The sequence below is a fragment of the Artemia sp. Qi Xiang Cuo genome, chromosome 4 (genome assembly GCF_049724085.1).
Source record: "Artemia sp. Qi Xiang Cuo chromosome 4, ASM4972408v1, whole genome shotgun sequence".
In the NCBI taxonomy this organism is placed as follows: domain Eukaryota; kingdom Metazoa; phylum Arthropoda; class Branchiopoda; order Anostraca; family Artemiidae; genus Artemia; species Artemia sp. Qi Xiang Cuo.
This window is the reverse complement of record NC_142797.1, coordinates 42651342-42667667: the sequence shown is the minus strand read 5'-3', so window position 1 is coordinate 42667667 and position 16326 is coordinate 42651342. Positions and strand designations below refer to the sequence as shown.

The window sequence follows — 16326 nt, the reverse complement described above, 5'->3', positions numbered from 1 at the left end:
TATCCCGTTTGGGGAGAATAACGTGGTTAAAGTCAATTTTCTTGATTTTCAAGCCAATATATTTCCCTTGCTGTTCAAGCCAAGGGACAGAAAGTTTGCTATACAGGGGTTTCGGACAAGGCGGTTCTAATGGTGTACTTTTTGTTTTGATCTGACTCCTTTGTTAGGAACTATGGGTTTTTATATTTCTTAACATTGGACGTGATCGTCTCTTACTAGGTTGCTAGGTACCGGTGCAACCCGGATACTATTGGAAATTACATAATCCCTATTTATGTTTTAGTTAACATGGGCAAGGTGTCGTTCTTTATTGTATCACATATGGTTATCTTTTAATGTATTATTACAAACAGGAAAAAGCCTACGGCTTTTTCTTCTTTGGAATAGTAAGAGACGAACCTCAAAGAATCAGGCAGCTAACTAAGTCCAATATAAGCAATGGTTTGTTCTTCTAATGATCATCTTTTAATTTGGCGTTTCTTACTAGGTTGCTAGCTACCACTGCAACCTAGATATTCTTATTTCTGCTACTATGGGCTAAGGCTCGTTCTTTACTGTATTAACATTGGATGTGATCGTCTCTTACTAGGTTGCTAGCTACCGCTGCAACCCGGACTAGCATAACATTTTTTAAGTCTGATGAAGATTTAGCTGATGTGTCAAAAGTAAGGTTGTAAGTCGACGATTTTGTTTTGGCCATATTATAATTGGTATGGTGAAATAATATTATGCATATGGTTCTTAAATCATACTTCTTTATGGTCGCAAATGGTCTAGTGGCTAGGATAGTTAACTTTCACTTAACAGGAACGGGTTCGATTCCCGGTGTGGGAAAATTTTTAACTCTATTATCTCCGAACATTCGAACCTTTTATAATTTATAATGATGTATAATATAAATACTGTAATCTTAACTATAGTGAAGTTGTCTATGCAAGTTAGTATAGGGAAGATTTCGATCTTTATTATAAACTACAATGTTGCAGTGCCATGCTATCTGTTGAATTACTAACCTATACTATAATTAAGTGGCGTATAAAATTTAGTATAGGTAAGAGGTCGTTCTTTATTATAAAATTTTCTAAGAAGTACGCCTCCGTATATTCACTGTGTTGTCGAACATTTTCCATTGCATCTATAAACTGTTCCGCAGTTGCCAATCCATACCTTGGAAGCTTTTCGTTAAACTGACAACATTTCTTTTGGATATTGCCATGAAGCTTTGCCAAAGCATTTCTAGCCGACTTTTCAACAGCATCCGCTCTTTCAAAGAGAATTTTAATCTGTAATTTCGAATACTTTTCGTGATCCCGATAAAACATGCGTAAAATGTTTCTCAATTTACAAAGATCAGCCTGCATTTTTGCCATCTTCTTGTATTTCTGAATGTAATTTTTCCCTTTGTCCTTATGCGTTCTTCGGTACAACCTCGCAGAGAATTTAATTTTTTCATTATAGCTTTTGTCACCCCAGTATCTACCCATTATTCTGGTAGCAACTTTTTTCTTATGCTTGTTTCGGTAATCTATATCGTTATCATACCGTTCCTTGCTCTTTTGTTTCGCTGTCTCAATTTTTCCTTCTCGATACCCCTGATCCGTAAGATACCTCTGTTTTGCTCTGTCATATTTCATTTTCTTAAATCCTGGATCACAAGACATCTTAGTAGCAATCCTTACGCGTGCTCGAGCTTTATTGCGTTTGGTGGCATTTTTATCTCTTTTAAATAAACTTTTCTTATATTTCAGGATGTTAGCTTTATTTTTTGTGTAGTAAAGTTTTCTATTAGTAGAAATTTGGATTGTTCTATTTTGATATTGTTTTTGGTTATTCTTTCTTTTTTTCCACTCGCGTGAGACCATATTTTTTCAAGATTTAAAATTATTAAGCACACAAAATCCCGTGTCGAGTATCTAAAACCTAGCATAAAACAAAACTAATTTTAAAATTTTCAGGTATTTATCTTGTTTGAATTACAAAATTAGTATTATTGGTTAGACACCATAAATATTTTTGCAGTTTAAATAATAAGTTTAGTGATTCTGGACTGAAAACTAAAATAATTGCAATTATGAGACAATAATATGGAGATATGTACTTTACGGGTTACAGGATACAATAATAAATTTGAACTGAGATGAAAAAAAAATTTCTTCCAGGAGACAAAAAGCAAAACTAATTTTAGAATTTTCATGTATTTTTGTTGTTTAAATTAAAAAATTACTATTACTGATTAGGCATCATAAATATTTTTGCAGTTTACATAATAATTTTAGCGATTAAGCCAAAAAAGAAAATTTTGGTTCCAGGAGTTTCGGTTACTATTGAGACAAGTAGCTATTATTACTATAGAGTTCATTACATGGACTGTTTTATTGCTTCAAAATTCAAATATCTTTGAAAAGACTGCAGTATGAAAATACATCAAAAATGCAATTTTTTTGACAAAATTGATTCTACTTTAAAAAGTATTTTATTTTTAAATACAAAAGTGACTAGATGTTGCAATTTCCTTTAAAATGAGCTATTATACAGCTCTCTATGATTTTCCAGTGCCCAGCTAGCTGAGCAGAAAGAAAAAGCGGAAAGAAAAAAATATCCCGTTTGTGGAGAATAACGTGGTAAAAGTCAATTTTCTTGATTTTCAAGCCAATATATTTTCTTTGTTATTCAAGCCAAAGGGAGGTAAGTTTCCTTTATAGAGGATTCGGACAAGGCGGTTCTAATGGTGTACTTTTTGTTTTGATCTGACTCTTTTTTTAGGAGTTGGGGGGTTTTATATTTCTTGACATTGGAGGTGATCGTCTCTTACTAGGTTGCTAGCTACCGCTGCAACCCGGATATATATGGACTAAGGTTCGTTCTTTCATGTAAAACTAGCAAAACATTTTTTAAGCCTGATGAAGATTTAACTAATGTGTCAAAAGTAAGGTTGCAAGTCGACGATTTTGTTTTGGCCTTATTATAATTGGTATGGTGAAATAATAATACGCATATGGCTCTTAAATCATACTTCTTTGTGGTTCAATATGGTCTAGTGGCTAGGATAGTTAACTTTCACTTAACAGGCTCGGGTTCGATTCCCGGGGTGGGAAAATTTTTAACTCTATAATCTTCGAACATTTGAACCTTTTATAATTTATAATGATGCATAATATAAATACTGTAATCTTAACTATAGTGAAGTTGCGTATGCAAGTTAGTATAGGGAAGAGTTCGATCTTTATTATAAATACTATTGGAAATTACATAATCCTTATTTATGTTTTAGTTAACATGGGCAAGGTGTCGTTCTTTATTGTATATATATGGACTAAGGTTCGTTCTTTCTTGTAAAACTAGCAAAACATTTTTTAAGCCTGATGAAGATTTAACTTATGTGTCAAAAGTAAGGTTGCAAGTCGACGATTTTGTTTTGGCCTTATTATAATTGGTATGGTGAAATAATAATACGCATATGGCTCTTAAATCATACTTCTTTGTGGTTCAATATGGTCTAGTGGCTAGGATAGTTAACTTTCACTTAACAGGCTCGGGTTCGATTCCCGGGGTGGGAAAATTTTTAACTCTATAATCTTCGAACATTTGAACCTTTTATAATTTATAATGATGCATAATATAAATACTGTAATCTTAACTATAGTGAAGTTGCGTATGCAAGTTAGTATAGGGAAGAGTTCGATCTTTATTATATAACCTATACTATAGTTAGGTGGCCTATATAATTTAGTATAGGCAAGAGGTCGTTCTTTATTATAATCTAATGATGTACTTTTGTTTTGATCTGACTCTATTTTTAGGAGTTTTGGGTTTTTATATTTCTTAGCATTGGACTGATCGTCTATTACTAGGTTGCTAGCTACTGCTGCAACCCAAATTCACATATATATTTATTTATGAGAGGCAGCCTGGCCGAGTGGTCCAAGGCACTGGTGTTAGCCACCAGTCTCTTCAGAGGCGTGGGTTCAATTCTTACCGCTGGTATACGATTATGTTTGAAAGACTGCAGTGTGAAAAGACATCAAAATGCAGTTTTTGGTGGAAAAATTTATTCTCTTTTAGAAATAATTTATTTTAGTTACTACAGATTTTTAATCCAATTAATTTCCTTTAAAATGAGCTATTGCACAACCCTCTACGATGTTCCAGTGCCAAGCTATCTCTGGATACAAAAAAAGAAAAAAAAGAAAAAAGAAAAAAATATCCCGTTTAGGCAGAATGTTGTAGTAGCTGCCACTTTTCTTGATTTTCAAGCCAATATATTTCCCTTGCTGTTCAAGCCAAGGGACAGAAATTTTACTATGCAGGGGTTTCGGACAAGGCGGTTCTAATGGTGTACTTTTTGTTTTGATCTGACTCTTTTTTTAAGAACTATGGGTTTTTATATATCTTAACATTGGACGTGATCGTCTCTTACTAGTTTGCTAGCTACCGCTGCAACCCGGATCAGCGCAAAAAAATCAAATCAGAGATGAAAGGCCTGAGATCAGGAAAGTGAGACCTTAGCAATCATGTGAAGAAAATAATGGCCATATGCTATAATATGTGCTGTTCAAAGATACTTTTTGATTACGTGAGTAATTAAAAACAATGAATTAAGACAGATTTAGGAAATCTTTTGTTCAGATTATTGTCAGATGGGTTTTGCTTCCTTAAGAGTTTTTGAGAAGTTGTTACTACAAACGTTATGAACTTAAGAATTTATTTCACATTTGGCTAAGATCTTAACAATCAGGGTAATGGAAAATTTTTGAAACTTGAATATTTTGGAATTACCGAAATTGACTATGGACACAGGAAAGACAGATGACCAGCTAAACTTTTGGTACTTATTTAGAATCTGGTAAACACACGAGAAATGAAGTTTGGTTAATGCTAATGAAATAAAACAAAGTATGATAAAAATATAATAGTTCAGAAACAAATTTGGGCTATATATTTGCACATTAGGGGTGTGGCAAAGCATAGCATATATTACGTTACCTAACCGTTACCTAACTACGTAACCTAACCTAGGTACCTTTTTTGCCCCTTTAACCCCAAAAAACCGAAGTTTAAATTTTTTTCACAGAGTGAGCAATACCTCACTAGGCAGTGGACACCTATTTTTCATATAGAATCTTTGAGATTTCGATGCGGTTTTCTCGCGTGTTTACCGGATTCTAAATAAGTACCAAACTTTTCTCTACTGGAAAAAGGTCAACAGCAAAGTTTTTGCAGGTCAGAAAACGATTTCGGTGCTTAGGAGACCGTTTTTTTCATTGCTGCTGAAATTATCATCAAAGCTATATAGGATTTTAAGCTGTGGGATAATGGGAAAATGTCAAACAGAAATATACTGGAATTGTGAGTGTTGTTTATATTACCGCCTAGAACATAAGCTAAAACATTTATGAGGAAACAACAATAATTTTTTCAACAAAATCTGCTAACAGGTAATAACAAGCTATTCAATATTTTGAAGCTTTTTTTTTAAAAAAAAGAAGAGAAAATCCTGCTCATCATCAAGTTTCTATTTATTGAAAAAACAAAATATAACGTCCAGTTCTCCTGCTTCCGAGTAACTCTATTAATCACAAGACTAGTAATTATAAGTCCCAAAGTCAGAATGGATTATTAACCTTCCCAATTATCACCATATTTGTTTTTTGGTTGCCGAGGTTCAAAGACTCCGGGAGGCGGACGCATAGCAGGGACGTCCCTTTCTTGCATAATAGGTCTCTTCAAACGCTCTTCGTATTCCTCTCTGTTTCGGCGACGCAGCTCGTCGTAGTTAACAGTCTTTTCTGGCTCTGGGTTATTTACCCCTTTGTCAAGGAACCGCGAGTCCAAATCCAATGATGGAGTGTATGTGTCTGAAAATCCTGATAAAGGACGATCACCATAGCTCTCATAATCAGGGGTTTTCTGAGGTGCGACAACACGGACTCCAAAATCCACAGGAGTATCTATGTCAGATTCGGCTGTCTTTAAACCTTTTTGACGACGCAACTGATCACCCAACTCACTCGTAGGAGATCGAATAAATTTATCTGCACATGCTTTGGAGTAGGATGCTTTTCCAGCAATATAGCCTAGACAAGATGCAGCAAGTACTTTTGGTACAACACCAAAACGAAGGCTAGCTTGTAAAAAACCGCTCCTTATAGCATACAACGTGGCGGCACTAAAGCCAAATGCAAAAGGAACACATCTGTAGTAGAAACTTTCCGATCTACATTCTGAATAAATTTTCTGATCTTCTTTAGAAAGCTTAGGAAATTGGAATTGTGGTTGTTGAACTTGCTGTGCCATGATTAAATCGCCCCTAAAAAAAAGAAGTAAATTTTTATATCCCGTATCAAGTATCAAGAACCTAATAAAAAATTAAACTAATTTTTAAATTTTCAGGTATTTTTCTAGTCTAAATTAAAAGATTAAAACTATTGTTCAGACACCATAAATATTTTTGCAGTTTATAACTTTAGCGATTCTAAAATAAAAACGAAAATAAAATAAAAATTAATTTTTTCAATTTTTACGTCAAGTCGCTCATTAAGTCATAAACCTATTCTGTACTATTATTAGTACACAATAGGTTTTAGATATTACGTCATGTCACTTATTACGTCATATATGGTTATTAGTAGATAATCGGTAAAATATTCGTTCTTTATTAAAAAATTATGTAATACTAACTACATCCAACGACTATGACGTCATTGGTCAATATTGTATATAAAAAATTAAGTTTTTCGTAAGAAATAATTAATTGAAAAAAAAATTAAGTGCAAAAGTTGCTAGATCTAGAGATTTCCTTTAAAATGAGCCATTGAACAACTCTCTACGATGTTCCAGTGCCAAGCTATCTGTGAAAAAGAAGAAAGAAAAAATATCCCGTTTAGGCAGAATGTTGTAGTAGCTGCCACTTTTCTTGATTTTCAAGCCAATATATTTCCCTTGCTGTTCAAGCCAAGGGACAGAAAGTTTCCTATACAGGGGTTTCGGACAAGGTGGTTCTAATGGTGTACTTTTTGTTTTGATCTGACTCCTTTTTTAGGAACTATGGGTTTTTATATTTCTTAACATTGGACGTGATCGTCTCTTACTAGGTTGCTAGCTACCGCTGCAACCCGGATTGCTAGCTACCGCTGCAACCCGGATCAGCCTATATATTTTCCTTGTTTTTCAAGCCAATGGATGGTTCCTATATAGGGGTACTGGACAATGCGGTTCTACTAGTGAACTTTGTTTTTTGATCTGATTCTAGTTTTAGAAGTTATGGAATTTTTTATTTTTTACTATTGGGCATGATCGTCTCTTACTAGGTTGCTAGCTACCGCTGCAACGCAGATAAAAAAAATTGATTGGTGAATTGAAACTAGAGTAATTGCTGAAAATTTTAATTAAAATAATTTTTATATCATGGATCTCTAAATTCATTATGTAAACGGCAAAAATATTTATGGTGTCGGAGCAATAATTTTAATTTTTTAGTTAAAACTAGAAGAATACCTGAAAATTTTTATATTAGTTTTTATTTTTGATAGTGCCTTGATACTTGGCACGTCGTTTTATGGGAATTAATAATTTTTACAGAATGAAATTTAAATTTGATGTAACTCCAGTGTTTTACACTGTTGCAACTTTGGGAGTATTATATTACTTAGAAAGGAAAAAGAATGTGCCAGTTTTGGATGATATTGGTATAATTGCTGAAAAGTGTATTGGGGGTATAAGAGGATTATTTTCCAAAGTAATGGAACATAAGAACAAGGAAAAGGTAGAATATGTACCATAAAATTATAAAAATGATAGAAAATGAGCTATATGAAACAAAAGACAAGCAGCAATATAGTTAAATAATTTTTTAAGAGTAAAACGACCATAAACCACTATTAATAAAACAATGAAGCCCAAAACGTTGTTTGAGGTGGCAATGTTAATTTCCATAGTAAATCGTTAACCTCAGCCTCTTAGGGAGGTAATTGAAATTAATACATACAAGAAGATCTCGGTTTAAACAAAGATACTGGAAGTATTTTTATAAGCCCAATTTACAATGATATAATGTAATTGAATTCAATTATCATTCCTCCTCATTTTAAACCAAGATCAATTGAGTTCGTAGGGCTGCCAATGGTTCAAGGAGACAAAAATAGGGACTTTAAGGACTTTTTCTGGCGGAAAAAAGATCTTTAGGGACCTTCCTGACATCAAAAAAGGGACCACTGACGAAAATCATTTCCAGCTACTCCAAATGTTCCGTCCAAATGCCAAGTTTGGGTTTGCAACAGACCGCAGCAACTTATCCATGTTTCGTAAACCATACTTTGGTAACATGGGTACTTCGTAAATTAGAAAATTATTCACTTGAGCTAATTCTTTAGTATTGTTCGAACCAGGTCTTATACTGGAATTTAAATCCGAGGAAAGCGGAAGTTTCAAGCCAAATATCTTGTGCGTTGTCGGTCCAAAAGTACATACCCCGATATGTATTCTTCGGTGCACATTCAGACAGCTTGAGTTGTGAGAAGTATTTCTCACATAGATTATATTTAAATGGTCTCGCTTGTCTTTTTCTGCGTTTACTGCTTCTTCTTCCATTTCATTTTGTGGTTTTGTCATTTTCTGCTTATAACGTTATTATTAACTACTTTTTTCAACTATATTTTATTTTCGAAATATCTTATTAAAATTGAAAAAACAGTCGCTTCACAGTCGTTCATTTTATTAAAAATTGATACGTCCGTGAATCTTATAGTAAATATTTTTTAATTTTAAATAAAAACTTTAGCGGTTATAAAATTAAAAATAATATATATAAAAAATTTGATTTTTGGGCCTTAAAATAATTATTAAATTCCAGCCCGGGTAGATTTTATGTAATTTATTTCTAACGACTCCATCCAATATGCATCCAATGACTATGACGTCATTGATCAATATTGTACATAATAAATTAAAAAAGTAAAAAGCCTACGGCTTTTCTTCTTTGGAATAAGAGACGATCCTCAAATAATCAGACAGCTAACTAGGTTTATAATCTGTTCTTTAACATTAACTTCATTAATCGGATATTTTAATATATCCTATGTGGTCTAAAGGTTGGGATAGCTCTCACCCAGTTGGCTTGAGTTCAATTTCCGTATGGGAAATTTTTACTTATGTTATATATTAAAATTATGATATATTATGATATATGACTTATGAATATAATAAAAATTTCTTAAATGTAGTAAAAATAATTTGTTTTAATTACAAAAGCTTTTTAACCCCATTAATTTCCTTTAAAATGAGCGATTGAAAGACTCTCTACGATGTTCCAGTGCAAAGCTATCTGTTGAATTACTAACCCATTCTGTAATTAAGTGGCGTATAAAATTTAGCATTGGCAAGAGGTCGTTCCTTATTATAACGTCTCTTACTAGGTTGGTAGCTACCGCTGCAACCCGGATGAATAAGTAACCTATACTAAAATTAAGTGGTGTATAAAATTTAGTATAGGCAAGAGGTCGTTCCTTATTATAAAAGAAAGAAAAAAATATGCCGTTTAGGCAGAATGTTGTAGTAACCGCCACTTTTCTTGATTTTCAAGCCAATATATTTCCCTTGCTGTTCAAGCCAAATAACAGAAAGTTTACTATACAGGGGTTTCGGACAAGGCGGTTCTAATGATGTACCTTTTGTTTTGATCTGACTTTTTTTAGGAGTTATAGGTTTTTATATTTCTTAACATTGGACTTGATCGTCTCTTACTAAGTTGCTAGCTACCGCTGCATCCCGGAGGTTGTTAGCTACTGCTGCAACCCGGATTTTCCTAAAAATTGATTCTATTTAAAAAAAATTAAGTCTTTACTGTAATATTCCAATGATCGTCTTTTAATGTAATAACCTATATTGGTGAAAAAATTTATTCTCATTTAGAAATAATTTATTTTAGTTACAAAAGGTTTTTAACCCAATTAATTTCCTTTAAAATGAGCCATTGAACAACTCTCTACGATGTTCCAGTGCAAAGCTATCTGTGGAAAAGAAAAAAAGAAAAAAAAAATATCCCGTTTAGGCAGAATGTTGTAGTAGCTGCCACTTTTCTTGTTTTTCAAGCAAATATATTTCCCTTGATGTTCAAGGCAAGAGACAAAAATTTTACTATACAGGGGTTTCGAACAAGGCGGTTCTCATGGTGTACTTTTTGTTTTGATCTGACTCTTTTTTTAGGAGTTAGGGGTTTTTATATTTCTTAGCATTGGACGTGATCGTCTCTTACTAGGTTGCTAGCTACTGCTGCAACCCGGACTATCCCTGGATCCACCATATATAAGTTACTATGGGCGAGAGATCGTTCTTTACTTTAAATTTTGAAAAAGAACTTTGCCCTTCGTCTAATTTATCGCACATCTTCTAACCACTCGTGTCTTTACTCATCGTTTTCATTTATGACTCGCTCAGATTCTCTCTTTTGCATATCTTCTCATCACCCGTGTCTTTGCTCTTTATTTTCATTTTTGACTTTATTAGGAGCTATGTATATTTCATAGTATTGGACGTGGTCGTCTCTTACTAGGTTGCTTGCTACTGTTGTAACCCAGATTACGAACAGGAAAAAGCCCACAGCTTTTTTCTAGTTTGGATAGTAAGAGACGAAATTCTGAGAATTAAGCAGGTAAGTAAGTAAAATATTGTTCCATACCCAGAAAAGCTCAAAGCGTATTTCCTTGGATTACCTTTTAATTGGTCATTTCAGTTAATATGGGTTAGAAATCGTTCTTTACTATAAAACAAATCTCTACGATGTTTCAGTGCCAAGGTATCTGTGGAAGAGAAGAAGAAGAAGAAAGAAAAAATATCCCGTTTGTGGAGAATAACGTGGTTAAAGTCAATTTTCTTGATTTTCAAGCCAATATATTTTCTTTGTTATTCAAGCCAAAGGGTGGTAAGTTTCCTTTATAGGTGTTTCAGACAAGGCGGTTCTAATGGTGTACTTTTTGTTTTAATCTGACTCTTTTTTAGGAGTTAGGGGTTTTTATATTTCTTAACATTGGACGTGATCGTCTCTTACTAAGTTGCTAGCTAGCGCTGCAACCCGGATAGTAAGAGACGAACCTCAAAGAATCAGGCAGCTAATTATGTCCAATGTATGCAAATTTGTGTTATTTTAATGATCATCTTGTAATTTAACTTTAATATGAAATATGCAGTTTTTGTAAAAAAAACTGATTCTATTAAAAATAATTTGTTTTAATTACAAAAGTTTTTTAGCCCCATTAATTTCCCTTAAATAAGCCATTGAACAACTCTCTACGATTTTTCAGTGCCAAGCTATCTGTGGAATTAATAACCTATACTATAATTAAGATGTGTATAAAATTTAGTATAAGAAAGAGGTCGTGTTTTATTTTAAAAAATGATTTATGGATTTTTGGATTTTTGGGAGTTATGGATTTTTATATTTCTTAACATTGAACGTGATCGTCTCTTACTAGGTTTCTAGCTACCGCTGCAACCCGGGTTTACTATGGGGCGTGATCGTCCCTTGCTACGTTGCTAGCTACCGCTGCAACCCGGATAGTGAAATGTTATTCCAGTGATCTTATTTTAATGTAGAATCAATTGTAACCTTTTATGACGTCATATATACCACAGACCTCTTTTCTTTTTCCCATTGCATTAGTTACTATGAGACAGACTTCGGTCCTTACTGTAAAACTTTAGTTTAATGTAAAAATTCGATGATCGAGCCTTTATGTAACCCGGATTAAAAAATTATTATCATATCTTATATGTAAATTTTATTTTATACGTCTTCGATAGTCTAATGGTAAGTATGCCCACTTGTTACCTGGGAGAAGGGGGTTTGATTCCCCGTTGGGGAGAACTTTTAATATGTTGAATTAAAAGCACTATCTTTTCAATTTAAAATTTAAAAAAGAAACTTGTTTATTTACATTCTAGCTAAAATAATGAACATAATATGAATGAACCACAGTGTTCAGTTTCTTTGGACTTGAGTTCATTTTTTAACTATAAATACAAACAGGAAAAAGCCTACGGCTTTTTCTTCTTTTAAATAGTATAAGAGACGAAATTCAAACAATCAAGTAGCTAACTAAGTCCAATGTATTGAATGGTTTGTTATTTCAGTGATCGTCTTTTAATGTAAAATTTTTTGACAAAATTGATTCTACTTTAAAAAGTATTTTATTTTTAATTACAAAAGTGACTAGATGTTGCAATTTCCTTTAAAATGAGGTATTATACAGCTCTCTATGATTTTCCAGTGCCCAGCTAGCTGAGAGGAAAAATCAAGCGGAAAGAAAAAAATATCCCGTTTGTGGAGAATAACGTGGTAAAAGTCAATTTTCTTGATTTTCAAGCCAATATATTTTCTTTGTAATTCAAGCCAAAGGGCGGTAAGTTTCCTTAATAGGGGTTTTGGACAAGGTGGTTCTAATGGTATACTTTTTGTTTTGATCTGACTCTTTTTTTAGGAGTTAGGGGTTTTATATTTCTTTAAATTGGAGGTGATCGTCTCTTACTAGGTTGCTAGCTACCGCTGCAACCCGGAATTGGAGGTGATCGTCTCTTACTAGGTTGCTAGATACCGCTGCAACCCGGATAATTAACTGGCGTATAAAATTTAGCATAGGGAAGAAGTCGTTCTTTATTATAAGTTCGATTCCCGTTATGGGAAAACTTTTAACTCTATAATCTTCGAACATTCGAACCTTTTATAATTTATAATAATGTATAATATAAATACTGTAATCTTCACTATAGTGAAGTTGCCTATGCAAGTTAGTATAGGGAAGAGTTCGATCTTTATTATAAAAAGTTTTCTATACAGGGGTTTCGGACAAGGCGGTTCTAATGTTGCACTTTTTAGTTTGATCTGACTCTTTTTCTTAGGAACTATGGGTTTTTATATTTCTTAACATTGGACGTGATCGTCTCTTACTAGGTTGCTAGCTACCGCTGCAACCCGGATAACAATGTAACACATCAGTAACTATGGGAGAGAGATCGTTCTTTAGTGTAAAAAAAAATATCCCATTTAGGCAGAATGTTGTAGTAGCTGCCACTTTTCTTGATTTTCAAGCCAATATATTTCCCTTGCTGTTCAAGCCAAGGGTGAAAAAGTTTACTATGCAGGGGTTTCGGATAAGGCGGTTCTAATGGTGTACTTTTTGTTTTGATCTGACTCCTTTTTTAGGAACTATAGGTTTTTATATTTCTTAACATTGGACGTGATCGTCTCTTACTAGGTTGCTAGCTACCGCTGCAACCCGGATAACCACGATGACGTCAGTTACAGCTTGGGTTTTGTTCTATGCTATATCATTACAAACAGGAAAAAGCCTACGGCTTTTTCTTCTTTGAAATAGTAAGAGACAAACCTCAAGCAATCAAGTAGCTAACTAAGTCCAATGTATGTAGTGGTAAGTTATTCCAATGATCGTCTTTTAATGTATTTTTTTAACTTTCTTTAAAATGAGCCATTAAACAACTCTCTGCGATGTCCCAGTGCCAAGCTATCTGTCGATTTACTAACCTATACTAAAATTAAGTGGCGTATAAAATTTAGTATAGGCAAGAGGTCGTTCTTTATTATATTAATGTCGAATTTTCAGCAGCAAAGAAATTTATTAATATTATCTCAATTAGTATTAAGACTGATTGAAATAATAGTTACCGTTACCGAAGCAGTTACAAATAGCAATTTTTCTCACTTTTTACAGTGTTTTAATATTTTTTTGCTACTATGGGCTGGTGTTCGTTTATTACTAGATTGCAGCTATCACTGTAACTATGATTTTCAGACTGAAGAATCAGCTTTACTATACTGTTTCGAATTTAGGTTTAAATCCAATTAAAATGCGCATACACAGTAGATATCAATGCCTTTGATAACCTTTATATAGCCTTACAATAGCTGAGTTTTCGATCTATGATCTTAGTTGTCTATTTTTACACTTACTTCTTTGTTCTTAGTTTTTTGGTTCCAGTTTGCCGTTTTTGGTCTCTGGTCTTATTTGCTAGCATAAAAGTATACACTACTGGGTATTTTATTTTATTTATTGAATTTTTTTTCCACAAATTCAGTTTTTCAAAGAAAAGTGAAGAGCTTCATTAAACCAAAAATGAGCAAAAATAAAATCAAATAATCTACTAAGCGTGAAACTACCACGTATCATCATCGATAAATAAATAATTTTGCTAGAAGAAAGATCACGGATGCGTGATTTTTTTTGCCTTTTTCCCCCCAAAGGTTCTAGAATTTTTTCTTCTACCCAGACGTCCTATAATTTTGCGAGAGGGATTATTTGAACAGAAGTTAAAAGCTCTAGTGCCTTTTAATAATAATGGGTTTTTATATTTCATAACATTGGACGTGATCGTCTCTTACTAGGTTGCTAGCTACCGCTGCAACCCGAATGATCCATTGAACAACTCTCTACGATGTTCTAGTGCCAAGCTATCTGTGGAATTACTAACCTTAACTATAATTAAGTGGTGTATAAAATTTAGTATAGGCAAGAGGTCGTTCTTTATTATAAAAACTTATAATGATGTATAACATAAATACTGTAATCTTAACTATAGTGAAGTTGCCTATGCAAGTTAGTATAGGGAAGAGTTCGATCTTTATTATAAAAATTTCCTTTAAAATGAGCCAATGAACAACTCTCTACGATGTTCCAGTGTCAAGCTATTTGTCGAATTACTAACCTATACTATAATTAATTTAGTATAGGCAAGAAGTCGTTCTTTATTATAAAATCTGTTGAATTACTAACCTATACTATAATTAAGTGGCATATAAAATTTAGTATAGGCAAGAGGTCGTTCTTTATTATAATTTGGCCAACCATCTTGGGCTAAACGGAAAGCAGGTCGTCCCCGTCTGGGGTGGGAGGACGTCATAAGGAAAGATTTAAAAGAAATGGGAACTTCGTGGGCGGGTGTAAAAAGGGAGGCTTTGAATAGACTGGGGTGGAGGAGGAGCGTGCGTAGCTGTGTTGGCCTCAGGCGGCTTGGTGCTGCGATGAGTTGTTAGTAGTAGTAGTAGTAGTTAATATTGTCGTTCTTTACTATAAAGGATAAACTCCGTTAGATCCTCTTGGCTGACATCGATCTTTTAAGTATTGTTCTTTACTAGGTTTCAGCCATCTCTACAGCCATGATATTGACGGAAATTACATAATCCCTATTTATGTTTCAGTTAACATGGGCTAGGTGTCATTCTTTATTGTAAAAAAAAAGAAACTCTAGGTATTGCAGATATTTTTAAGACTTGAATTTTACCGTGGGCACCCCAACATGAAACCGAATGTTAATGTTCATCGAATTTCTCAGGCCTTCGTCTCTTGACAATTACAAACTACAAACACTACAACAAAAATGTATAACTGCATAAGGAAGCCTTTTTCTTTAAAAATATCTCCTATTGTTGCTTTTTTTTTAGATAAACTTGGTTGCGTAAATTTTCAATGTCTAAATTTGAACTGTCAGTTTTGATTTTCTCTGTCTTGGTAGTTAAATGTTCCAACATGTTAATATGTTCTGGTAGTTTAAATGTGTTAAATATGTTCTTACAATGAGAGTGGAAGTTGAAATAGCTGAAATAGCATTATTTATGAAATAAACTACAATAGTTAATTATACTATTAAATGAAGGGTGAAATATTTGAAGTTAAAATAGCATAATTAATTAGAAACATATATAGTTCTTAACTGGAGATATTTTTGAAAAATGGCATGAATATCCTGCGTGAAAGAAGCTAACATACGTGAATATTATTCTTTAATTCATTCTTATTTTAATTTTTGCCCCATTGCTTATTTAAATACTTTTAAATCCCGAATTAAGCCCCTTCAACGTCTTCAAAATAAGCCCTTCGTACATTATCTAGCTAAAATAATGAAGATAATAAGAATGAACCACAGTGTTCAGTTTCTTTGGACTTGAGTTCGTTTTTTAACTATAAATACAAACAGGAAAAAGCCTACGGCTTTTTCTTCTTTTAAATAGTAAGAGACGAAACTCAAACAATCAAGTAGCTAACTAAGTCCAATGTATGGAATGGTTTGTTATTTCAGTGATCGTCTTTTAATGTAAAACCCGCAAACCTCGAATCATGAGGCACACTTTCATCCATTGTGCAGTAGTAAGGTATTCATTGATTTGATTTTTCCACAAAACTTTGTATATACGGATAAATAGATTTTGATAAACTAATTCTTATGGCTATACTAACTTGACTATTCAAGTTAGTATAGCCAAGAGTTATTTTATAATTATAATGACGTCATATACACCACATACCTCTTTTTCTTTTCTCTGTT

At 33.2% G+C, this 16326-nt stretch overlaps 1 protein-coding gene across 1 annotated transcript; it reads right to left on the bottom strand.

The window, feature by feature from the left end:
- Nucleotides 1-5616: 5616 nt before the first annotated feature.
- On the bottom strand, nucleotides 5617-6309 carry LOC148953133 (OCIA domain-containing protein 1-like). The gene has a single exon (XM_089087542.1). The coding sequence runs from the start codon at nucleotides 6292-6294 to the stop codon at nucleotides 5617-5619; it is 678 nt and encodes a 225-aa protein (XP_088943668.1). The 5' UTR covers nucleotides 6295-6309.
- Between the last annotated feature and the right edge of the window lie 10017 nt (nucleotides 6310-16326).